General features: G+C 57.5%; 1 protein-coding gene across 8 annotated transcripts in view; it reads right to left on the bottom strand.

Moving 5' to 3' along the window:
* Positions 1–25453, bottom strand: part of CAMTA1 (calmodulin binding transcription activator 1) — a 544421-nt gene that overhangs the window by 493090 nt on the left and 25878 nt on the right. For all 8 annotated transcript variants that reach the window (XM_056125179.1, XM_056125175.1, XM_056125178.1 and 5 more), the window contains one exon: positions 22009–22127. In XM_056125179.1, the coding sequence (XP_055981154.1) occupies positions 22009–22127 (119 nt within the window). The remainder of the gene's footprint in view (positions 1–22008; positions 22128–25453) is intronic.

The following is a 25453-nucleotide window of genomic DNA, read 5'->3' as shown; positions in this document are numbered from 1 at the left end:
CCTCACCTTTACGGTCAGACAGTGAGAGGCAGACCCTCACCCAAGGCGGGCGGCGGACAGGTGGCCTACCAGGACCTCCCAGGGGTTCCAGATAGGACCACACTTCCCCTTGGCGCCGCCCGGGAACCAGCAGCACACCTTCCCCTTCCTTCTCATCCCAACAGACATGCACCGGCTACACTGTCCCATGAGCACCGCTGGGTGTGGGCGCCCGATGCAGAACACCGCGCCAGAGCTCAGGGGCAGCACAGGACTTGGGCTTGGTCCCCAACGTGGTAAGGCGCCCCCACCCGGGGGAGACAAGTCAGGGTGGGGTGCGGTGGGAGACCCGAGGGCCTTCTCACCCTACAGGGCAAATGATCCATCCTCACTGGGAGGACTGACACCCCCCGGCCCCCACCCTACAGGCACGAGCTGAGACCGCAATCCCCACCCCAGAGGCCGACCGCCACAGAAATGGACAGTCACGAGAGCCTGGACATCTCGGCAAGACAGCGACAGGGGTGGCAGAGGTGGACGGTGGGGGCATGGATACACATGACAGATGGCCAAGGGGAGGGGGGGGAGGGGGAGAGGGGAGAAGAGAGAAGGGGATGGAGAAAGGGAGGAGGGGAAAAGGAGAGGGAGGGAAGGGAAAGGAGGAGGCGGGGAGAGGAGAGAGAAGGGGGACCAGGGAGACAGGGCGAGAGCAGGCCGCCCACCGGGGTTTGGGCCCTGTGTCCCCATCACCCCCTCTTCCGGTTTCCACCCTGCACCGTCCGCTCTGGCTGTAGGTCAGACCTGACCTCATGTCCCGCCCCGGGCAGCGCCCAAAGGAGCCGCCACTCCTGCTCCCATTCGGCCTCCCTAAGCCTCCTTGTCTCAGTTTACGGGGGAAGACCACCCACAGCAGCGTCTCGGGTTTGCCAGGGGGCAACGGGGACAGGCACCGGCCTCACCACGCCCCACGCGGGCGCAGAGGGGTTCAAGACAGCTAGAATATGCGAGAGCGATAACGACCCTGAGCTTGTCCTGCTTTGGGTTCCCCCAGCACCCAGGGGGATGCCCACTCTAGGCCCACAGCCGTGCTCCCGCCAGTCAGACAAACCCAACTGCTGACCACGTGGCCTTCCTGCTGCCCACCCGGAGGAGCCCACGTCTCACACCTGCCGGCCTGTCTTCCGAGCGTCTGTCCACGACGACTCATTCGTCCCGCAATCACGCGCGTGCCCGGGAAGCAGGCACCTGGGGAGGTCTGAGAACCAGTGTCCGGGACCAGCGGCGGCCAGCACTGTGGGCCGGTGGGAGCCGAGCCAGTGGGCGAAGACCATGAGACCCTGCGAGGCTGGGCCTGGGTGCAGGAGATCCTAACTGGCCCAGCGGCTGGGAACAGTGAGGGCCCCTTTCTGAAACCCAGCCGGAACAAACGGTCTGACCCAGCAGCACAAGCCCCTCACCAAAGGGCACCTGCCCCATGCCGGGCACCGATGGCCATGGCTGTGACCCAGCCGTAAGGAATGGGGTTCCTGCCGGGGGGGCAGGCGAGGCAGAGGCTGGACAGTAAACATCCCAGAAGCAGCTCGAGCACTGCCCCCGGAATTCAGGCCATAGAGGCCTGACACTCGCTATGGATGGGGCGGGGGGTGGGGGTGCTGGCCCATGAACCTGCACTTACGCCTCAGAACCCACTATTTCCCCATCCAAAATAAACCGAAATAAAAACTAACCAAAACCCCAAGCATTCCTCAGCTGACCTGGTTTCTCTAATTGGCAAGAGAACACACACACACACACACACACACACACACACACACACACGCCACTTTAAACAGCAGAATGCTTGAAGCAAGACAGGTTATCTGCGAAGGTTGACATGAAAGGATCAATACATAATTTCAATTTGATTTCCAAATCACTAAAAACAGTCACCTCTGGACTGTGCCAGCCCCGCGGGCTAAGTGGGAATATAAGTGACGTGGGGGGAGAGCCCTGTGCGGGGCCCAAGCAGGAGGCCCTGGGGATGTCACGGGGTGGAATAGCGGCTGGGCCACGTCTGAAGAGGATCATACTCGGACCCCCTGAATCTTGGACTGAGGAGACGGGGTGGGGACTCCAAGACAGGCCTGGTCACCAGGTAAACCGGTGAGCGACCCTGCCCGCCCCCCTGCAGCGGGGCAGAGGGGCTTCTGGGAGGTTGACAGCCAGGACCTGTGAGGGCAAGCTCTGGGCCTTTCCCAGACCCTTCCAGTCTTCCAGAAGGCTCTGCCGGCCTCACGCTCTTTCCTCTGTGCCTGCTCGTGCCCGCCAGCTGGCAGGGCCTCGAACGCTCCCCGCACAATCTCAAGGCAGACTCCTCATGCCAGAGCCACAGAAACATCGCCATGCCAAGGCCGCCAGGCCGGTGTCGCTTCATAAATATTCACACAGTGCTGTGGGACCCACCTCGCCGGGATCAGCTGCTTACAGCCGCTTTCCCGGTAAAGAACAAACGTCGCGCGCCCTCTGCAAGCACCCCAAGGCCCGCAGCGCCACAAGGCGCGCTCGCTGCCCCCGGCACAGCGGGCCCAGGGTCCCCACGCCCGCCCATCTGCTGGGGAGGACGGGGGCGCTGTGGGCAGCTGTGCCCTCCCCCTTCCGGACGCACCCGCTGCGGGAGGAACCCACCCCAGGCTCTCCCCCCACCCCAACACTACTCCAGGCTGTGGGCAAGTCCCACAGGGTGTTTCCCCAGACTCCACCCAGGGGTCCACCACGTCCCCAAGTGAGGCCCAGGGACAGAGGCTGGGTGCCCCGGTCCCTCCCTGGCACTCTCCGCACACGGACGCCCCGTCACGGGAGTCTGCGGGGCGGGGGAGGGGGGCGCGTGTGCTAGAAGGGCGGGTGGCCCGGGAGCGCCCACCTGGCAGGGCGCCCACCCAGAGCAGACAGGAGGGGGCGAGGGAAGAACCACTGGCCGGGCCTGGCACAGCCGGGCCTTCGTCAGCGTTGTCTTCTCACTCGCTGTACCAGCTGATCCTGGCAGTTGGGGGCAGGCCGAGCCCGTCTTCTAAGGAGTCGAATCTCGAGACCCCCCCGGCTGCAAGTCTGACTCCACTGCAACCTACCACAGACAGCGACGGGACAGCTGGACCTTCCCGCGCTCCCAGGTACCCCACCCGGCCCTGCTTCCTGCGCTGCTCGTCCGTGTCACTGACGACACTGTCGCCTGCCGCCCCTACTCCTTGTCCACCGCCCCTCCTCTCCTCTATTACTCTCCTCCTCTTCTACTCCCCCTCTCCTGTTCCTTCTCTCCTATTACTCTCCTATTACTCTCCTGTTACCCCTTCTCCTGTTACTCCTCTCTTCTGTTACTCCCCTCTATTACTCCCTCCTATTGCTCCTCTTTTCTGTTACTCCACTCCTCTGTTACCCCTCTACCCCTCCCTTGTAAATGCTCTCCCCTATTACTCTTCTCTTGTTCCTCCTCTCCTCTGTTACTCCTCTCTCCTACGATTACTCCTCTCTTCTGTTACTCCCGGGCCCCCTGACTACTCCTCCTTCCACTGCCACTCCTTTCTTCTCCTATTAGTCCTCTCCTTGTTACTCCTCTCTTCTGTTACTCGTCTCTTCTACTGTTGCCGCTCTCTGTAATTACTTCCGTGATTTCTGTTACTGCTTCTGTTTGACACGCCTCCTCCTGCCTCCGCCTGTCTCTCCTCTCCTGGATGAACTCTCCCCTCCAGCTGCTCTGAACTCTGACTCCCTGTCACTCCTGCCCCTTCCACCTGCTTCCTGGCTGCTCTTCTCCTTCCCACACTCCCCGCCCACCACGCAGCCCTCGCTGAGCCGCTGTGTCCCTCCCGGTCACTCGGGGGGTTCTATTCCGGAAGCACAGGCCCAGGATGCAGCCAGTGGGAAGGACGGCCAGCGTACACGGCCACGCGTCATGCGTGGTCTGGATGTGCAGACGCCCAGAGCCGAGTATAGCTCACGGGGCCCTTGGCCTGCACTCGGCCGACCCAGAGTCAATCCCGGCACCCACACGGTGCCCAATCCCTACTAGGGGTGATCCCCAAATACAGCAGGAGTAAGCCCTGAGCAGAAATGGGTGCGGCCCAAAAAATAAATGTACAGAGATAGAGAGGGAGATGTGGCAGGGGGGGGGGGGGAGGGGAGAGGGGAGGGGGGGAGAGAGAGAGAGAGAAAGAGAGGGAAAGAGAGGGAAAGAGGGAGATAGAGGGCGAGAGGGAGAGCGAGAGAGCGAGAGAGCTAGCTCATGCTTTGGAGAAGGCCCGGAGTAACCCGAGGACCACCAGGAGGTCCTCTGCTCTGAGCCAGAGCCTGATAACCAGTGGCCCGGGTGAGTGACCTGACAGCATTCGTGAGGGAACATGATCTCACACCACCTGGGAGTGCTCCAAGGCCGGGCCTGCCCCTCCTCAGCCCCCCCTGCACAAGGCAGAGTCTTACCAGTCTTCACGCGGAGGTGGGGGGCCATTCTGCTTCTGCCCATCCAAAGAGGGAACCTCACCTTCTCTCCTGAAGGACTTCCTAGGAGCAGACCCCAGCCTGGCGGTACCTCGGAGACGCCATCCCATCGTCTCCGCTCAGCTTCCGGCGGGAGCCCAGAACACCGCCGTTCTCGGGTTGCCGTCAATATCCTCTCCTTGGCTGTGGTTTTTGGAAATCTTCTGTTTCGCCAATTTTTTTTCACTCGTTGACCTGACCAGGAGTCCTTGCGTTTCCAAACTGACCCTTGGGCTGTTCGAAACCCCCTTCAGCCCCTCCGCCTGGCCTGGTCTCTCCCTCCTCCCAGAGCTCCCGTTCAGCCGCTTGCTAACCATCTCTTAGGCATTTCTGGGCGTTTCCCACCCACGCTCACCCCCTCATGACTTTCAATCTACTATGAACCTACTCGCAAGCCCATCGGCTAAGGTGTGAGTGGCGGGTAACGGTCCCTCGGAGTGTGTGCATTGCTGACTCCCCGCCCGCTCTCCCTTCAAACCCTCACACACCCTCAGGCCCCCTTGGGCTCATTCCAGAGTCTGCTACTTCTTGCGGTTTTGAGTGAAACTCTCAAATTCTCACCTTTTGAGAGCGGCCCAGACACTATCAAGAAATAAGAGATTCTGTGAGGTGCTGGATAATGTTTCTGTTCCAGAAAATTCTTATCTGCTTCTGTCAAAATCACCCTGATTCAGGGGGCTGGAGCGATAGCACAGCGGGGAGGGCATTTGCCTTGCACGCCGTCGACCCGGGTTCAATTCCCAGCATCCCATATGGCCCTCTGAGCACCGCCAGGGGTAATTCCTGAGTGCAGAGCCAGGAGTAGCCCCTGTGCATTGCCAGGTGTGACCCAAAAAGTAAAAAAAAAAAAAAAAAAAAAATCACCCTGATCCAAGCAAGACCTGAGAGCAGAAGGACCCGGCCTTCGGAAGATGGGGCAGTTCGGATGGAGGCTACAGGGGACCCCCCGCCCCGCGCAGCCATGTGACCTCCCCCCCCGAATCTGCCCGAGCCCAGCCCCCAGCTCCAGAGCGAGTGGGAGTGGCCCCGCCGCCACCTTGGCACGCCCGTCGCCCAGCTCTGCTCCTGCCTCCTGTGGGCCAGGAGGGCCTGGCCACTCCCCGCCAGTCCTGGGACCCCACCCCGCCCCTCCTCTGTCCAGGGCAGGGCTGACCAGCTCCTCACCACCACTCGACACACCGGCAACTGTGACTCTCGCCGTCTGGCGGCTCCACAAATCCACCCTCCCTCCTTTCAAATCAATATAAATTACATTTTTGAAATTATCAATAAGTACACTGATTCTCAACGCGGTGGGAGCTTCCTCGATTTCCCAAGGTAACAAACTCCCGGACACATGTGATGTGAAACCCAGGCGGGAACCGCCAGCGGGCCGCGCCAGCCTGCCACCCACGCCCCTGCTCACTCTGTGGTCAGTACTTTGTACCTGAGAGTCTCAATCGCCTACAAAGTACTGACCGCGACTGGAGTAAAAAAGATTCCGTCTTGGGTATGCGCACTGCCAATGCTCATCATCACCGGCCACTTGCATTCCACTTGTTATTTTCAGCTCGACGGAATGGCAGCTACTAAGTCATCAAATGCACAGCAACCCCCACCTGGGTGCCAGAGTTGGAACACCGACCCCGCCCGCAGAGAACTGTGTCTCTCATAACTCCACTCGAGACTGCCGATCTCCAGGTTTGGGCAGGGCACAGCACAGGGCAGAGACTAAGCACGTCTGTGGCCATGGTGGGCCAACCTGCCCCCCTCCCCCCGCCCCCTTCCCCACCCGCCCGAACCGCACAGAAGCCCAGACACACACAGATGCTCGTCTGGGCTCCCTTCACTGCACACAGCACGAAGAGCCGACTCCTCCTCGTTCCTCTTGACCCCGGCATCCTCCCCCGGTCCTGCATCCCCACCAGTCACTGACCCCCATGGCCTCTGTCCCCTCGTCCCTGGTCTCAGGCTCTACCCGAGACATCGTTCTTGGCTCTTCACCTGCTCCTGGGTGTCCGGGTGCAGAGAGTGAGGGGCTCTGGCCCCCGGCCGCCTCGCCCCTCCTGGCACACAGTGGGTCTTGCCAAGAGCGTCAGGCCGGCCAGCCAGAGAGCGGTCACCCCCCCACCTCCTCTGCCATCTCAATTTAGAGGTCACATTAAATCCTGCCGATTCCAGCTCTCTCGTCTCTCGCTGCCTAAACACAGGTCTTAATTATCTCTGCTCCAGATGCCTCCCCCGACGCCCGGCTCCCCTCCAAACTGCCCCTCAGAGTCCCGGTGTAAAATGAAAATCTGACCACTCCATTCTTCTCATTAAAGTCGCTCAACTGGTGAGTTAGGAACATGAGCTCAGCACGGCACACGGGGCACCCACCGTCTGGCCCCAACGCCTCCTCCTGCCACCCCCGCCCCGTGTCCAGCTGACTCCCCCCGTCCCTCCCTTGTCCAGCTGACCCCCCACCCCTCCCGTGTCCGGCTGACCCCTGCCACCCCTCAGACCCTTCCACCACGGGCCACGCTAGGTGGTACCCAGAGGCCACCCCCAGCTCAACCTCAAGGGTGGCTCCCTGGGGCCCTGGGATGCGGGGACCAAACATTCCTCCAGATGCAGAGACGAAAGAAACCCAGAGATGTCACCCTTCTACCCAACTACAGCTGACGTCCGTCCTGGCGGCCCGAGAGCTCCTCAGGGAACCTGGGAAAAGCCCTTCTGAGATCTGACACACAGAGCCCCAGGCAGGAGAAGCTGCCGGCTGGACGCGGGCGATTGCTTCCTCATTACAGAGACTACAGAGCGATCCCTGGCAGTCAGACGAAAGGGAGCCCGCACACGCTGCAGAGAACCCCCTCACAGGTGACGCCAATGGCCTGATTTCTCAATTACCCAAACCGATTTTATGTGATTTAATTAATCTGTAAAATCTACTTTAAGCACAGAGACATCTTTGTTCAAATGCGAGGATCAAACAGAAAAAGGGGCAGGAATCTGCCGCCCCCCACCCCCACCCTGTGCCCCATATTCGCATGTGACCGCAGAGGTCAGATCGCAGAAGAGGGCACTGAGGGGACTCCCCGGGCAAAGAACCTTCCAGCCTCCTTCCTGGTGACAAGGCTCAATCCCGGGCCCACCCGGGCCTCCCGAAAGTGCCTGCAGCTGAACCCGCCCGCCCAGGGCTAGCGACCGTCTGTGTGTGGCCAGGCCGTTGACACAAGGCCCAGTCAGCTCGATGGGGAGGCACCCAGCCTCCAGAGAGGGTGTGCGGGCACTGGGTGGGGGGCACCCAGCACCAGGGGCCGAGGGTCCAGAGTGTGCCCGGGAAATGCTGCCCAACCCTCCCCCTGCTGGCCAGCCCGGCTCCACCACACTCACCACTATCCCCACCGGGGAGAGGTGACAGGGATGGGTGACAGCTTTCCTGCCGCCTACGTGTCTGTCCAACTGCCAGTCATGCCAAGACGCCCAGTGCCCCTCAGCCCGCCCCCATGCTGTGCCAGGGCTCTGGAGGGCTGCAGAGACCCTCCCTGTCCAGCCACAGCGCTGGGAGGTCTTATTCCTGCAACGAGACGGTCCTTCCAGGCTTCACCGAGGACCAGAAACTCACGTGAACAGAGGCCAGGTCTGCTCCCAAGACCCTCCCCATGCCGTGGCCCCGTGGCCCGTCTGCTCATTTGAATAATGAGCACTGCCCTTGAATAATCCTGTCTACATTGCCACTGGTGTCAAACCTTACAGAGAGGGAGAGCACTGAGAGCTCACTTGCACGGAGGCACAGAGAGCCCACAGCCCACCAGGAACACACCCACCTCCAGCCAAGGCGTCCCGGCCTCCAGCCCCCGACCCCGGGCCTGGGCCTGGGCACCAGGCGCATCTGCCATGATGGGTCCGCATCACCTCGGGGGCCTTGCAGTGGGACCCAGAACCGGCTCCCGGGAGTGCCCTCTGGTGCCCACACCCCCAGTTCTGCTGGGAACGCTGGGGGCACAGGGGGCACCCCAGGGGCCACCTCCACTGACACACGCAGGCCCCCACCAGTTCCCATGTCCTACTGGGTACACGGCCAGCCCCCCAGTGGTGGAAGACAGCGGCCTCCTCCTCCGCCTGCCTTCCTGCAGGACCTGTGGAGACCCTCACACAGCCTCTGACTTAACCCTGCAGCCACTTTGTGGCCCAGGGAACGGGGCGCCCAGAACCCACCCGCCCTCGGTCTGCGCCTCTGAGCCTTACGGGGAAGCACACACATGCTGAGTGACGGATGCCGGTGGCTGGGGCACCGCCAGGGTCAGCAAACACGCACAGCACACGCCGACACACATCGAACACCCGCCCCCAGACCCTGCACGGAACGCTCCCCTGGGCGCCCCACCTGCACCTCAGCAGTCACGCCAGCCAATCAACGATGGCCTGTGGTGCGGGAAGGGACCCACAGGCCCCCACCTGCATCACGGGCAGCTGACATCAAGGAAGTGGATGGCAGAGTTCTCAGCTGTGACGGGTGGGAGGAGGCCGCCCCCAGGGTGCAGCGGGCCCCATCAGCCAGCAGCTCTGCAGTGCCCAGTGGGGGGAGGCCCTGAGACCCTCACTGCATGGACGCACTCCTCCATGGGAAAAAAATCCTAACAGTCCTGAGCGGTCAGTGCTGACTTCTGGACGGTTCTTCTGGGCCTTTCCCTGGCTACCATCAAGTTTTCTAATAACTAAAGTTTCTCAGGAGTCAATCGCCTTGCAAAATGCAGATCTTTCCAAAGTGGATGGCCGCGTCATCAGATTTACTCTCTGCCGAGTGCTGGGCACAGCGGGAACGGGCACGGGCATGGGCACGGGACCCTGAGGGTGGGCAGGGACGGCCAAGAAGAAATATGGATGGACGCACGGGGGCTTCGCCACAGTAAGCCCCTCGTTTCTGACAAAACACGGACAGGACAGGAACTCTGCCCTGGCGGGTACCCGGCAGAGGGTTTTCCGTTAAAACGTAGTTTCTACACAGGCAAGAAGTGCCCGGGAACTGCCAGGACGGGGGGGGGGGGGGGGGGGGGGAACCCAGGCAGGTGAGGCGTCACCTTGCCCTCCCACTCCTGCTTTGAGCTGGGACCCACCTTCCAGCGCGGGCCGCCTGCGTCATCTGCGTTCTAATGAGCCACTGGACATTCTGTCAAGTGACTTGTCTATAACAGAGGTTCCGCCCGAATTCCCTTTTGCTTACTTTTAACCACGATTTAATTATAATGCAGACTGAACGCAGTCAGCACGGGAGATCGGAGGCAGGACTCCCCGCCCGGGTGCACCTGACAGTCTCCAGGGGCTGTTCAGAGTCCCGAGCCCGGGGCCCACCCCAGAGACTCGACCAGCTGGCCCAAGGGGGAGCCTCGTCTCCGAAAGGCTGTCCTGGGGGCCTCCCCTGCAGCTAGATGGATCCCCCGACACACAGGCTGTCCCCTCGCCACTGGGCCAGCAGCCCCCCAACCCGGCCACTGCTCTCGTAACCCGCCCCCAGCCCTGTCCACACGCAGCTGCCGGAGCGGCACCTGCGGGCTCTCACTGGTCCCCTCCTGTGCAGCGGGCAGGAGCTTTCCGAGAGTCGGGGGACGGGAGCTGTGGCCCGGCAGCCTCGTGGGCAGTGCTGGGCCCAGGCTGTAAGTTTCCCAGCTGTGCCTCTGCAGTCACACCCCCACTGCCCAGTGCGTTCCGCTTGCTTTTAAAGAATGCGTTTTTTGGAGGGGGGCCCCTTCCCAGGGGCCCTCCCCACCAGCTGAGGGACCTGCTCCTGGCCCCGAGTCACCCCCAGCCAGTGCTGAGAGGGCCTCGGGGGGCTGAGGGCCACGGCGCTCCAGGCTGCTCTGGAGGCTGCCACAAGGCCCGTCCGTCTCCTGAATGGCAGTCGGATAGTTTTTCTTCTGGGAAACGGGCCTGGTGAGATGCTGCACCCACCCAGACTCTGTTTGGCTTCGAAGCGGTGCCAGGGCTCTGTGGGGACCCAGCAGGGGCCTCTCATGGCTGTACCCGTTGCCAAAGGGTGTTCAGGAGCATGTGGGGGGCAGCTAGGGGCGCCACCCCCCTGGCACCGGAACGTGGATGAGCGCGGGCCTGAGTGCCAACAATCCCCCCACGGTCCCCAACACCTGCCCCCCCCCCCACGGCCAGACACCCGCCCGCCCCCCCCCCCAAGGCCCCCGACACCCACCCAGCCCCAAGCACAGCGCCGTGCCCTGCATCCCTGCAGCTGGGGCTCTGCACTGGGCCGGGTGCAGGATTCTCCCCCAAGAGGCCGCCCGGGGTCCCATGGCCTACACAAAGCCCTGAGCCATCTTCCCGTGGCCGGCACCTGGCAGCCGTGCATAGAGGCGCCCACTGGGCTCCGGGCACAGCCCCGTCTCCCACCAACCCTGCCATCAGCATGGCTCTCGCCCAGACCCTCAGGCCTCTGCTGGCCTTGTTTCACCTTTTAAAAATTGTGAGGAAAACAATTCATTACAATAGTGGTGGCCAGGGCAGGGGACACCTAGCAGGCGGTGCTCTGGGGGCAGGGCGGAGGACGCTACTCCCAAGAGTCAGGCCTAGCATGGAGGTGACGCTCGGGCCACCCCAGCAGGGCCCAGGGCATTTGCTGACGCCCAGGCCGGGCCCAGCTGTCCCCTCTGAGGTCTCTTTCTCCCACACCGGCTCAAGGGCTGACCGCGCCCTCCACCCTGACACAGGGGGCTGCAGCCCCTCCCCGGCCAGAGAGGGCAGAGCCAAGTCAAAGCCTCACCCTGGTGGGCTCACCAAAAAGGGACCTTCATGGGCCCAGGCAAACGCCGCCAGGAACCAGCGGTCACTGCGGAGGCGGAGGCTGCCCTGGCCACGCACCTGTCCTGGGGTGGAGCACTCGGCACTTTTCCTGCTTCCAAGCCAGAACAATCCGAGGACACAGTCACGGCCGGTCACCCCCTGCCCCCAAGGGTCAGCCAGGAGTGTGGTGGGGGAGCGTTCTCGGCTGGGGGGGGGGGGACCACCGCAGCCTGTCAGGGGATGCCGAACCGCTGATCCAGCCCAGAGCCAAGACTGCTGCAGCCTGAGGGTTCCGCCTCCCCACACTTCCTGTCCTCCCACCCCCATCACACCCCCTCCTCCCCCTCCTCCCCAGGAGCGCCAGGAGCAGCCCAGGCAATGACGGGACGGTGGGGACGCGGCTCCCACAGCCCCCGAGTCCTGCTACCTCAGCTAAGAATTAAAAAATACACAATCACCACACAGCAGGGTCTCTGAATTGGATTGTTAAAAATTACTGGAAAAATGCTTAAATAGAACATTTTGATTAAGAACAATTAAAGCATTTAACAAAAGTGATTCTTAAATAAAACAATTAGCGCGGAGCAGAAGTCTGAATTTTGTTCAACCGGTACCAAAAAAAGAACAAACCTGCTAACCCGTACATGGCCAACAGTCTCTGGCACCGGGTGGGGGAGGCTGTTGGGAAGGAATCTAAAAGCCTGGGGCGGGGGGGGGGGGCAGGGAGAGACCCCACAATGGCTGGGGGCAGGTTCCCTCTGCAGGGGCCCCGAGGTCCCTCCCAGAACCACCCACAGTCTCCTGAGCCCCAAGCACTGAGCTGGAGTAGCCCCTGAGAAGTGCTGGGCGCAGCCTGAGGAGTGAAACCAAGAGAGGGGGACGAGGCCGGGGCTGCCCACCCCAGCGGTGGCCGTGCAGCCGCTTCTCCCGTTCTCCTCCTGGCTCCCACGGCAGAAGTTGGTCTCCTCTGCCTCTGGCCAGGCTGGTCTCGCAAGAGCCTCTCCGCTGGCTGGGTTGTGTGTCGCCCACCCCCCTCCTGCCCAGGCTGGGCCCGTTTCCCACGAGGCTGTAGGCCATGGCACGTCTCTGCACCACATCCACGAACGAGGTAAGCATGGGCTCTGCGTGCGGCCATCCCCACGACACCAGTACCGGCCAGCGCAAACACACGCTGTGGGCACCTACGTCCCAAATCTGATAGCGACCACCGGGCCTGCACTGCCTGTCACGGAGGTTTCTGGAAACTCCACCCGCCGCACGGTTCCGGCTACGGAGAGGAAAAAACTCGGACAATGAAGAACTGGGCAGCTGCAGATGTGGGCGGCAGAGAAGATCCCGGCGACAGGCGCATCTGAATGGCATCGGAGTGGCCATTCCTGGCCTCACCACTGCCCAGCAGGGAGGGGCAGCAGAAGAGCGTAAGCGCCAGAGCCTGGGGCAACAGGACCCAACCCAGCCCCATGGGCACCCGGGACCCTTGGTCTGGACCTGGACCCCGTTCTGGCGAAGAGGAACCCTTCCCCAAGGCCAGGAGAGAGCGGCATATGGCTGGGTCCCTGACTCGCCAGCGGGCTGGGGTCTCCCCAAGGGGCACCCTGTGCAGGGTCTAGTCCTGTCGCGCCCCCCCCCCCCCCCCCCGGCAGAGCAGCATCCTGGGTCGCTTCCAGGAACCACCCGAACCAGCAGGATGATCCCTGGAAGGAACCTGGTAACCCAAATGGAAAGGCTGGCAGCGGCTGGCGACGGGGGCTGGGCAGGGTGGAGACTAGGACGCTCGGATTTAGGGTCCTGCCGTTTTCACTCTGGGGGCCCAGGGAGATGGGGAAGGGGCGGGGTGGAGCGGCGACCCCCTTCTGCTTTCTTTAAACCCGTGGAAACTCAGACCTGGCCTGCACACTCCAGCAAGGAAGACAGTGACGACAACAGGAACTGCACCCCCGACCTTCAGGGCCAGGGCAGCCTGGAACCCTAACCCCCACCCCGGCACCCCACAGGAGTGATCCCTGAGCTCAGAAGTGCCTGAGCACTTCTGGGGGTGCCCCAAACCAAAACCAAACCCAAAAGGGGACCTCCGGCACCTCTGGGGTGAATCTGACGCCGACAGAGCCCGCCTCCAGTTGACCTTCCACCAGGGGGTGCAGGGTTCGAGCCTGGGAGCCGGGCAACCCCCCCCACGCCCACTGCAGAGCTCCTGTGCAGATGCAATGTCGACCTCTCTGTCCAGATGAGAAAGGGGGCCCTGGATGTCTTCACAGTGGCCCCTGCACCTCTGAAAAGCCTCCACCGGGAGCAGCACCAAGCTAAGAGCCACCATTCAAAGCTGTCTGTGCCCAGGGCCAGGGATACTCCTGAAGAACTCGAAGCTCCAGCCACGCCAGCAGAGCAGAAACAGTCCCCCGTTGCCGGGGTGAGATCAGGGGTGATTGCACAGGGGCGGCCTCGGCGAGCACTGTGAACCGTCTGCTCACAGAGCAAAAGGGAAGGGGACAGGGCGTCACAAGCAGCACCTCAGGGCCGGAGCCACAGCACAGCAGGCAGGGCGTGTGCCTGGCACACGACCGCCGACCCTGGTTCTATTCTTGGCATCCGATACGGTCTCCCGAGCACCGTCAGGAGTAATTCCTGAACACAGAGCCAGGAGTGATCCCTGAGCATCATCGGTCGTGACCCAAAAAGGGAAACAAAAAAAAAAAAGCTCCCATGCCAATGCTAAGGCCTCTGACCCCTGCCCTGGCCAGCGGTCAGTTGAGGCAGAGGCCATGCAACACATGCAAGGGAGACACATCCCAGCTGGCTTCGGGACTCTGGAACGCACCCGCCACAGCCCGAGCTCTCACAGCTCAACTAAGGAACTGGACTGGGTCCGCCGTGCGGCCACAGCAGACTGCCAAGTGACCATCACACTGCAGGCCCGCGAGGGGGCCACACGGCAGAGGCCAAGGCACTCCTGGGTCCTGCTGAACTGCATTCACGGGCAAGAGACACCATGGGGGCGCACGGCCTGTGACATTCCACGGGGTCAGCAAAAACGGGGGTTCCTCTCTCAGCGGGGACTTCCTAGTCGCACAAAAAACTCCAAAGACTCGGAAAGCTGTGCTGAGTTTTCAGGTATTTCATACATCGAGTAGTTACTAGACGCCAACTAGGTTTTAGCATAATTGACAGTGAAAGGAATTTAGGTCCAGCCAGGTTCAGGCATTTTTCTCTTCCTTTTAAGAAAACAAAAATTATATATATACATATATATTTGCTTTTTGGGTCACACCCGGCAATGCACAGGGGTCACTCCTGGCTCTGCACTCAGGAATTATCCCTGGTGGTGCTCAGGGATATGGGATGCTGGGAATCGAACCTGGGTTGGCCGCGTGCAAGGCAAACGCCCTACCCGTTGTGCTATCACTCCAGCACCCCCTTTTTTTAATATATATATTTTCCTAATTTTTTTAATGAAACACCATGAGATACAGTTACAGACTTAACACGCTTTCGTGATTACATTTCAGTCATGCCATGGTCAAGTACCCATCCCTCCACCAGTGCCCATTCTCCACCACCAATGTTCCCAGCATCCCCCACCCCCACCCCCCACCGTCTCTGTGGCAGGCTCATTCCCTTTTACTCTCTCTCCTTCTGGATATTATGGTCTGCAATGCAAGAATTAAGTGGCCATCATGTTCGGTTCATAGTCTACTTTGAGCCCACATCTCCCATCCCAAGCGAGCCCTCCAAGCAAACTTTGCTTGGTGGTCCCTTCTCTATCTCAGCTGCCTTTTCCCCCAGCCTGTGAGGCTGGCTTCCAGGCTGTGGAGGAATCCTCCTGGTCCTTATCGCTACTATCCTTGGGTGTTAGTCTCCCATTCTGTTACTTTATATTCCACAAATGAGTGCAGTCATTCTATGTCTGTACCTCTCTTTCTGCTCATTTCACTTAACATGATACTTTCCATGTTGATCCATTTATATGCAAATTTCATGACTTCATCTTTTCTAACAGCTGCATAGTATTCCACTGTGTAGATATACCAAAGTTTCTTTAACCAGTCATCTGTTCTTGGGCACTCGGGTTTTATCCAGATTCTGGCTATTGTAAAAAGTGCTATAATAGTAAGTGCAGATATCATTTCTACTGTGCTTTTTTGCACCTCCAGGATATATTCCCAGAAGTGGCATTACTGGGTCAAATGAGAGCTCAACTTCTAATTTTTTGAGAATCGTTCATACTATTTTCCAAAAGGGCTGAACCAGTCGTCACTCCCACCAGCAGTGAAGGAGGCTCCCTTTCTCCCCACATCAGCGCCAACACCAGTTGCTTTTGTTCTTTTGGATGTGGGCCAGTCTCTGTGGTGTGAGATGGTATCTTATTGTTGTTTTGATCGGCATCTCCCTGATGATTAGTGAAGAAGAGCATTTCTTCATGTGCCTTTTGGCCATTCAGATTTCTTCTTTGAGAAAGTTTCTGTTCATTTCATCGCTCCATTTTCTGATGGGATCGGATGTTTCTTGTAGAGTTCAACCAGTGCCTTGTGTACCCTTAATATCAACCCCTTATCAGACGGGTGTTGGGTGAATATCCTTTCCCATTCTGTACACTGTCTTTGTATTCTGGTCACTGTTTCTTTTGAGGTACAGAAGCTTCTGAGTTTAAGACAGTCCCATTTTGAATACCCTGTCACAGAGGCAGGGTGGAATGGGGGGATGGGGGGTGGGAGGGATACTGGGACCCGTAGTGCTGGAAAATGGGCACTGGTGGAGGGATGGGTGTTTGATCATTGTACAACTGAAACCCAAGCACAAAAATTTGTAAATCTACAACTGTACCTCATGGTGTTCCACTAACAAAAATTAAAAAAAAAAAATGTAAATGATGGAGAATGGGCACTGGTGGAGGGATGGGTACTGGATCATTGTATAACTGAAACCCAAGCACCAAAATTTGTAAGTCTACAACTGTACCTCATGGTGTTTCACTAATAAAAATTAAAAAAAAAAAGATAGTTTCATTTATCTGTTTCCACTTGCCTGGTCAGTTCTTCAACATGTCCTTCCAGTGTCCTGCATCTGGGCTACTGGCGTCCTGAGCCACACCCCGCCTGCCTCCCCCACCCCCCAGCTCCCGGGGAAGCTCACTCCCCCCTGATGCCCACCAGGCTAGGGGTACTCGCCTCACTTCGAACCAAGGTAAGACAGTGCAGATCACGGGGCCACGGACGATGAAATCCCAAGGGAGGCCTACAGACCACAGCCGGTCCCCCACCAAGCACCGGGCACCAAGCACCGAGCACCGGGCACTAAGCACCGAGCACCAGTCCTCTTCTCTCCCAGCTGTCCAGCTGTCACATGCGGCCTCACCAGAAAGCGGGTCAGTACTGAGACGGTGATCGTTCAGGCAGGGAGGGTACGCGCCTGCACATGGCCTACCCGGGTCAATGCCTGAGCACAGGGTCCCCCGAGCATCGCCAGGAGGGATCCCTGAGCACAGAGCCAAAAGGAAGCCCTGAGCACAGCTGGGTCTGGCCCCCAAACAAGACAAACCTGAAGGCAACTGGCAAACTAACTGTCCACGCCATCAGAGCCAAACTAGCTCCAAGTGCTTCTCCGGTCAGCCGGCCTTTTAGGCGCCTCAGAGGCCCGAAGCCCCTGTGGGCAAGTCAGACACAGCACACCAGTCTGGGGGCTCCGAGGTGGGGGCTCACGCCAGGCATGACGAGGTTCCGAGCTGGACCATGAAGCCCACACAGCCAGGCCAGGTCAGAGCAAAGGGCCAGGGTCACTGAATACCGCTTCCCCCTACACCCACGACAAGTACCCTCTGTGACCTTTGACGTCACCCTGAGAGGAGAAAGACCATGGGAACACCAGAGAGGGTGGCAGCGCCCTGCCAGGCATCACCACAGGCGTCACAGAGCAACGGGACTTTCGTGACAAAGGAGATCATGGGCGGGAGAGAGTGCAGCGGGGAGGGTGTCTCCCTGCACGCAGCCACCCAGGTTCGATCCCGGGCATCCCATATGGTTGCCCAAGCACCGCCAGAAATGATTCCTGAGGGCCGAGCCAGGAGAAACCCGAGCATCGCTGGGTGGGACCCAAAAAGCCCAAAAACAAAAACAAAAACCCAATTATTTCAAAATGTTTAGGTTTGGGAGTTTGGGGGGGTCAGGAATCAAAGGCAAGTTTCCCCGAGCTGCACCCAGGCCTGGGGCATCTGCCCTGCGGGAGTAATCCCTAGGCACTGCCCGGGGGCGACACCGTCCCCACCATCACCTATCCCTGGCATCACCAGGTGTAGCCCTAAAACAAACCAGAGAAAGAGCCCTCAGGATGTGCAAGGGTGATTCTCTCCCTATAAAAAGCGTTGTAGCAGGGGGGCCTCAGGGGTAAAGGAATGCATCCTCTTCTATCTGCACTGCTTTCTACATACACACGTTACCACACACACACACACACACACACACACACACACACACACACCAAATACATTTGACAGGAAAATCTGAAACTGTCAACTGAACTCCAATGCAATTTTAAGATCAATATAAACCAGAATTCTGTTCTGTTTGCTTCCTCTGGAGAAACTCGGTCTTAAAGGAAAAACAAACAAAAGAGCACTAATAGTTCAAAAATAGTAGGACCCACGCGAGGACTGTTTGGGGAGCACACTCAGGCGCCTGCCTTGGGGATCGCCGGTGGGACCCACACCTGACGGGAAACAGCGGCTGTATTTTAAGTCAAACAGCTAATTAAGGACCGAACAAAAGAAATTTCAGCCTGGACAACATACACAGAGAACTAATACGTGTAATTATGAAGCAGCCACTGTGCAATCAGGGGCTGCATTAGCATAATTATTTTTGGCTCTGGGCCTTAAAAATATTAACTTCGAACGCCGGAACCCCCTAAGAGCGCACCGGCGAGAAGAGAACACACCTGACGGCCCAGTCGGCCGGGCCCGAGCAAACGGGCTCCGTGGTTAATAGATCCCTTCTCTCCAGCACGAATATAAATATCAAGCCTCCCCTTAAGTTATGCACAGGTACAGAATGTCTACTTTTAATATCTTTTATTCATTACCCAGAGCCCACCTATTAATATTCATTATTAAGAATCAGAACACCCTCCCGAGTGCCCGCTGCTTTGCACGGCTCACCGTGCGCGGCTGCCCTGAGCACTCAGCTCAATCCCGGCACCACAGAGCCCCGAAAGCCCGGGGGTGGCCCGGGGTCCCCAGACGCACAGCACCCTAACAGCACCGACCCTCGGAGCCGTAGCCTGGTTGGCCCCGCACCTCCTGAGCACCGCTGGGAAGCCCCCAGACCCAAAAGATCATCAAATCTATGTATGCAAAAACCGAGTGGGTCTACCTAAAACTTAAACTGCAGGGGGCTGGAGTGATACTTCAGTAGGGAAGGCGCTTGCCTTGCATGTGGCCGACCTGGGTTCGATTCCCTGTCATCCCATACGGTCTACCGAGTGCACTGGGTGGTTCAGAGTCAGGAAGTGCAGAGTCGGGAGAAACCCCAAAGCACCACCAGATGTGGCCCTAAAACTAAAGGGATAGATTCAAAATTTACTTTTTCAAAAACGAAATTAAAAATGCAAATGAGTAGGTCAAACAAAGCGCCAGTACAGAGGTCAAGATACCTGCCTGGCACACGGCTGACCCTAGCTCAACCCCTGGCACCCCCTCGGGTTCCCCAAGCTCTGCCAGGAGTCACCCCAGAGCACGAGCCCGGGGTAAGCTCTGAGCACTGCTGGCCATGACCCACGTCAAACCCTCAAAAAAAAAAAAAAATTCTTAGGAACAGAGATTCACAAGATTCAAAGTCACTAAGCCCCAGGGTTCCTAGAGAGCAGTTCTGTGGGACATCAGGGGACACAGTGTGGGCGCCAGGTCAGCAGTCACTCACTCCTGGTTCACCAGCTGCAGCGCTGGACGGAACAGGCCACCCTCGTGCAACTCCCTGGCAGGCCTCGGCCCAACTCAGAATGAGCGCTCGCAGAAGGGCTGCTGTGGTCCCATCCCCGCCTCCCAGCTCCCAGCCATGGCCGGAAGTCTAAGCAAGCACTGATGGTGGCCGAGACCAAGTATTTGGCGACTGCAACTGAGGTTCCAGGAGGAAGGGGCCTGGCCAGTCCCTCCGGTCACCCCCGTGCCCCAGCCGCCTTCCCCCTCATAACCAATCACTCACAGAACAACTGCATCACTGCTGAGCCCGACGCGAAGGCCTCGCGCACCAACGCGGCGGGGAGCTGGGAGGATGGGGACGTGGTTCGTGGCAGTGCATCTGCCTCACCCACAAGACCCCCGGGTCCAAGTCCTCCTCCCACCAAGTTACGAGGCTCTGAAAGAAAGCGGGGACAACACACGGGTCCAGCTCAGAGGGAGGAGCCCGAGTTGAGCCCCAGAACGCACAGTCCCCAAGCACGCCCAGAGCAGCCCAGCCCGCTGGCCGGCCTTGCCGCAGGAAAGCAGGAGAGCAGACGCAGCCAGGCCTCGGGCACCGCAGGCCACCAGGCTGCCAGTGACCTTGGACAGCGGCGCTGACCCTCAGCAAGTTCGGCTGGGTGCCCCCCGCCCCACCGTCCTCTGGGCCTGCTGGGTGCTGCAGGCCCAGCACACAGGAAGGAGGCCCCAGTGCTTCTGCCCAGCCCGCAGGCACCAGATGCCACGGGAGGGTGACCCAGGCCTGCCGTCTGGGCACCAAGTCCCCTCCGGACACCCACACCCGCCAGACAAGCAGTGACTGGTGGGCCTGGGCGGGGACACAGCTCAGGACCAGGGCACCTGCCTGGCCGTGTGGGGGGCCCAACCCCTGGCTCTACAGGAAGAACACCCAGAAAAGGACCCATCTCCTCACCTCCCCCTCGACACCCCAAGCATTAGCAGTGGCCTCTGTCACTGAGAGCACTCCACCCCCCCACACCAACCCTGCACACAGAGGGAGCAGACCAGCTGGAAGGAGCCCCCGGGTCTGCCGGGCAGGGCGGCCCCTCAGCCCTGCACCGCCAGTCTCCCTTTGCCCTGGCCTCGGGAGCCAGCTGGCCAGTGGGGCAAATGCCCACCCCGCAGGGTCCACACACCAGGCCCCAAGCCGGGGCCTCTCCAAGCACGCGGGCAGGGATCCTCTGGACAGCGCCTGCGCAAAGGTACTGCTCCGAGCAGAAGCATCGGCCAGGGGACACGCCAATATTCATAGGGACAGCCCAGACCGTGCGGAAGAGCTGCGCGCAAGAGCCCCGAGGAAGTCCCCTGCACGTCCAGACACGAGGGCGCTGCCGGCCCGCTCCACGCCGCTCCGGCCTCCCGAGTCACAGGCCTCGCAGGAACACTGACTTTAATTCACTGAGAAATTTCCAGTTTCAAGTGTAACTTCAAATCATAATTAAAATAAATTTCCAATTTCAAACAAAATGTATTGAAAAACACATTCCTGTTACGTGTTGTTTATTTATCTATGAAACTGGAGCTAATGTAAAATAATATGGTATCAAATCCACGATTCAAGGGAACACTGAGGAGTGTACGAGTGTTTAAATGACTCCTATTCTCCCTGTGACCCACCAGGACGGCTCCCAAATTACATTATTTTACTAACAGTAGCAATCTCTGATGAAGAATGATTTTCCATATATTTACATCATTTCATGCTGAAAATGCTTAAAACAGTTAACAAATGACTTGTTATAACAACAGGCCTCTAAACTAGCTAATACTTGGCAATATGAAAGTATTCTGGTGGAGGGGAAAATATAATTTGTGCAAATAATCAAACTGTACAAACCTTAAAGGAGCTGTAAGATCAGCTGAAACACGGACACAGGGCCACGAACTGCAGTGAACGTTTAACTCTGTAAAACTCACGTCAAGAGACTTCCCCACAAACCACCTTTCACAACAAAAGCAGCCTAACGAGAAATCAGAGCGACATCATCTTTGAAAGCTGAGGCTAAAGAAGCAGCCCTTCCCCGCCCGTGTCTCCGATCAGAACCACGCTCCCCACGGGAAGCTGCTGTTCACCGCTTGTAACCAGCACTGAACCAGCGCGACCACACTGGGACCGACCACCAGCCCAAGGCTGCAAAACCAACGCAGCAGCCACTGGGACTCAAGGAATGCAACCCCCCAATAAACGATGCATGCCCGGTCCTCATCACCAAGTGAGGGGTCTCCCTCCAAACTGAATAGTCGTAGTTCAAAACAGAAGCGTTGACCAAGGCAAGCCAGTCCTAATAGTATGATTCCAGGCGCAGATTTCCCGGGCAGAGGAACACCCTCCTTCTACCTCTCATCAGCCTGGCGAACTAGAGGCCAAATACACAATCTAACACACAGCCTTCATTCTTCACAGAATCTCTGATCACTCAGCAACGCCAGTTCCTTCTCCAGACCACTGTCTCTCTGCCAGGGAGGGTTTGTCCCCCTTCCCAACTCGACAGAAACGTCCCATCTCTCGTCCCATCTCCGGCTGACGTCAGAAGGCGCGGTTAACAGAGGTGAAGGCAGGGTTAACCACCAAACCAGGAAGCCAAAATGCAAGAAAACAGAAACTCATGCCACCCGAGAAGCCAGCGTGCACGGTTAGAGGGACACAAGCAAGCGGTCAGATCAGAGCTCTCGCGGCTGGTTTCTGTCAGGCCAGGCGATCTTTAAACTCACAAGCTCCTACTTCTGCTCATCTGACTTGAAAGCTAACCGATCAAGTAGTGCTACGCAACACGGCCTAACAAGTTTGCCCTTAAAAAAAATGATACCCCTAAAAATAGAAATGTATCTACCTCGTTAGTGTTCCAACGGTGCCTCTCTTTGGGTAAACTTGAACATTTCGGCAGACATTCAAGCAGCTTTTTCGGTAAAAAGATTTTTACATGACTACTATTGCTGTTCCCATGATCATCTATAAAGAAGAAAACAGTAAATTCAGAGGAAGGAAGAGAAAAGCTCCTTTTCAACACAGTGGCAAGGTGAGAAGCAGCAGCTGGGTTTGGTCATGGGGGAACAGGGCCCCTCTGAGTGCATGGACAGAGCCACGCTCTGGTGGGTTCTGGCCACGGGAACCACTGGGCCTCTCTGGGACCGGGCCATGGGAACCACCGGGTCTCTTTAGGACCGGGCCACGGGAATCACTGGGCCTCTCCAGGACTGGACCGGGCCACGGGAACCACAGGGCCTTTCTAGGACCGGGCCACAGGAATCACTGGGCCTCTCTAGGACCAGGTCACGGGAACTACCGGGTTTCTTTAGGACCAGGCCATGGGAATTACTGGTCCTCTCCAAGACTGGATCGGGCCACGGGAACCACCGGGCCTCTCTAGGGCCGGGCCACGAGAATCACTGGGCCTCTCCAGGACTGGATCGGGCTACGGGAACCACCAGGCCACTCTAGGACAGGGCCACGGGAACCACCGGGTCTCTTTAGGACCAGGCTTTAGCCCCATGACCCACTTGCAAACAGACTATCCCAGCAGCTGCCCCAAACCAAAACGTTTTTACCTTTTTTATTTCGGGGTGGGGGTGCCGGGGATTGAACCCAGTACCTTATACATGCAAAGCATGCGTTCTACCCAACTCCAGAATGTTACAGTAAAAAGTTCTTTAATCAAATTTTCACCAAGTACATCAAAAGTGCAAAATGATTTAACCTCAAGAAACCTAGAAATTGTCTATTAACCAGTTGAAAAAGTTTTATTTTTAGGTAAGAATAATTATAATAAAACAGGAATAATTTATTCCTAAACTAATTCTACTTCAACTCTTTCCCTGCCCCCACCCCAGACACGCAAATGAGACTTACCCTTTCCAAAGTTCATCGCCCAGCTCATAAATGGTAAGAAATCGAAACCTGTAGTCAACTAGCAAGTGATACAGAAGCTGGCCTTTCAGCTTTAAAAACTGCCCTCCGAATTAAGTGATCTGAAGTCCACCTCCAGAGCTATCTAACTAGCGTGACTCGTCTGCGTGTGAGAAGGCTCACCACTTTCCAACCAACGACACATCATGCCCACGAGTCTCCCTGGCACCTTCTGGAGAACTGATTTCCCCTGTGCGGTATGTCTTCCACCTACCTACTCACGGGTCACTTCTCTCATTCCTAATACAAACTTCTTTTCCCTGGCTCAAAAATTCTGGTGGGTTTCCAGACAGCTGGGTCAAAGTTTCATAGTACCCGGTGTAATTGTTTTCAAAGCTGAACGGGAGCCCCACTGTGCAAAGGCCAAACGTATAGCCAGGGGACGGGGAAGCATCCCATAAAAGCACAGACGAGATCTGCTCTGCAACGTCCCAGCGGCAATAACGGGTTCTGATGCCAACAAGGCAGAACTGCAACACTGAACGGAGTCAGGAGTCCAGAACCTCCTGCGCCAGAGTCCTGCTACTGTCTAATCGAATGACCTTGGGTAAGTTACTTAGTACTTTTGGATTTTCCAAGTCAAGGAGAGTTGGACAGACAATCCCTCGTTCTCCTCCACACAGAAATCCCTGAAGAATTTACTGTCATTCAGTAATTTTAAATGTCTCACAATGAAACAACAGAGGCATGCAGATAATTAGTTAATAATGCTAAAAGTAGAAAAACAACAGAATATTTTCCAGGCACTTACTACAATTTTGTTTAGCAAGGTCTATTTTTAAACATGCGAAAAAAAAATCTAAGAATAAAAATATTTCCTACAGTCACGATAAAATCCTCTCCAAACATTTTTCATCTGATTCACACATTTATTCTCAAGGAAAAGATCTTAACAGGAAAATATTGGGTATAAAAATAAAGGCTAAAAATTTACTACATCATATGGAGATATTTTATAGGGAGGACTTGCGAGAGTTTTAGCATACTAAATCTTTTCTGGTCCATGAACTATACAACCAACTGAATTATAATACCCATCCTCCAGTGCTATAAGCAGCATAAAAACTCGGGAAACTCGGAAACTGATTGTTCTTCAGAATCCAAAAGTTTAACTTAATAGCAAAATAAAATCCATCGTTGAAAACAATCCTGCTGGATGCCAAGAAGCACCTGCTTGGCGGCAAGGGGGTCCCCGGGCCCCTTGGGATGCAGCACCCGCCTGGGTGGCCCCGGATGGGCTCTGGCCACGCTCACGGGCCTCAGGGCCTGGACCTCCCTGCTCTCGTCCCCTCCTGCGTGACGTGGTTCTCGTTTGAACTTCCTGCCCTGGCCTCACTCTGAACTGTCACCACTAGGGATCTCACGGAAAGCAAAGGATCGCCCTGAACAAGCAACTGTCCCGAGGCCCAGCCCTGCCACAGGCAGGGCCACTGGCCCAGAGGACAGCAAGCGGACAGCCAACTGAGGACACACACAGTTCCTGATGGTGGGCAGGGCCGGGGATGGGGAGGACAGAGTATGGCAGGCTGCCGGGCTCAATGCAGTGGCAACTTTGGTGCCACCTGCAGAAGGTCTGGGCTGAAAGCCTTCCGGCAGCAAGGCTACGGCAGACTGTCCCCTGCGTGTCGCAACAGTGGCCTGTGGGACACTGACAGGGAATTGGGAACTCACACACGCAAAACGTGAAAACTGATTCCGTTTCCCTTTCCCCGGCTCAAGCGGGGGCAAAGTGCCATGCTCCCCAGCCGGCCCAGCAAGCGCACGGGGAGGGACGCCCTTTGCGGGGGTGGGGGGGACCCTGAGCCAGTGTGACATGCTCTGTGCGCACGCACGGGCCGCGCCCCAGCCTCGAGCCGAGAGTTCAGGCCTGACCCCGGGACCGGGCGTCTGGGCCACACTCGGTGAAAGGCTTCATTATCTTCATCTAGCAAAATACGCGTGTCTGATATATGACTTTACCAAATGATTTTCTAACCTACTTCACAATAAAAATAACTGGTGAAGCTCTTGAAATTGACAGACGAGCTCCTGGCTGACAGCTATAATTCTAGAGAAGGAGACTTGCTTTTCCAGTCAACCTTCACACAGTTTTCCAAATAATAATTTCAGAGACTCCAATTTAACTAAGACTTCCTAAAATGCACAAAAATGCTCATTCACTTAATTAGGCAAAGAGCCGAATTCTTTTTTTTTCCCCAAGTTTCATTTCTAAAAACTGAGACTCACGCTGCCAAACCCTCTATTTAAATGCAAGGAAACACGCCTGGCCTTACCTGCGGAGACCCCCGCTGACTCTGCAGGGAAGGGGTGACGCTGTCACCTCCAGCGCAGGAGCCAAGCACCCATCTCATGTTGAGTCATAATTAATAAAA

The sequence above is a fragment of the Sorex fumeus genome, unplaced genomic scaffold (genome assembly GCF_029834395.1).
Source record: "Sorex fumeus unplaced genomic scaffold, SorFum_2.1 ptg000054l, whole genome shotgun sequence".
NCBI lineage: Eukaryota > Metazoa > Chordata > Mammalia > Eulipotyphla > Soricidae > Sorex > Sorex fumeus.
Note: the sequence above shows the minus strand (reverse complement) of the source record. Positions and strands in the feature narration are given on the sequence as shown.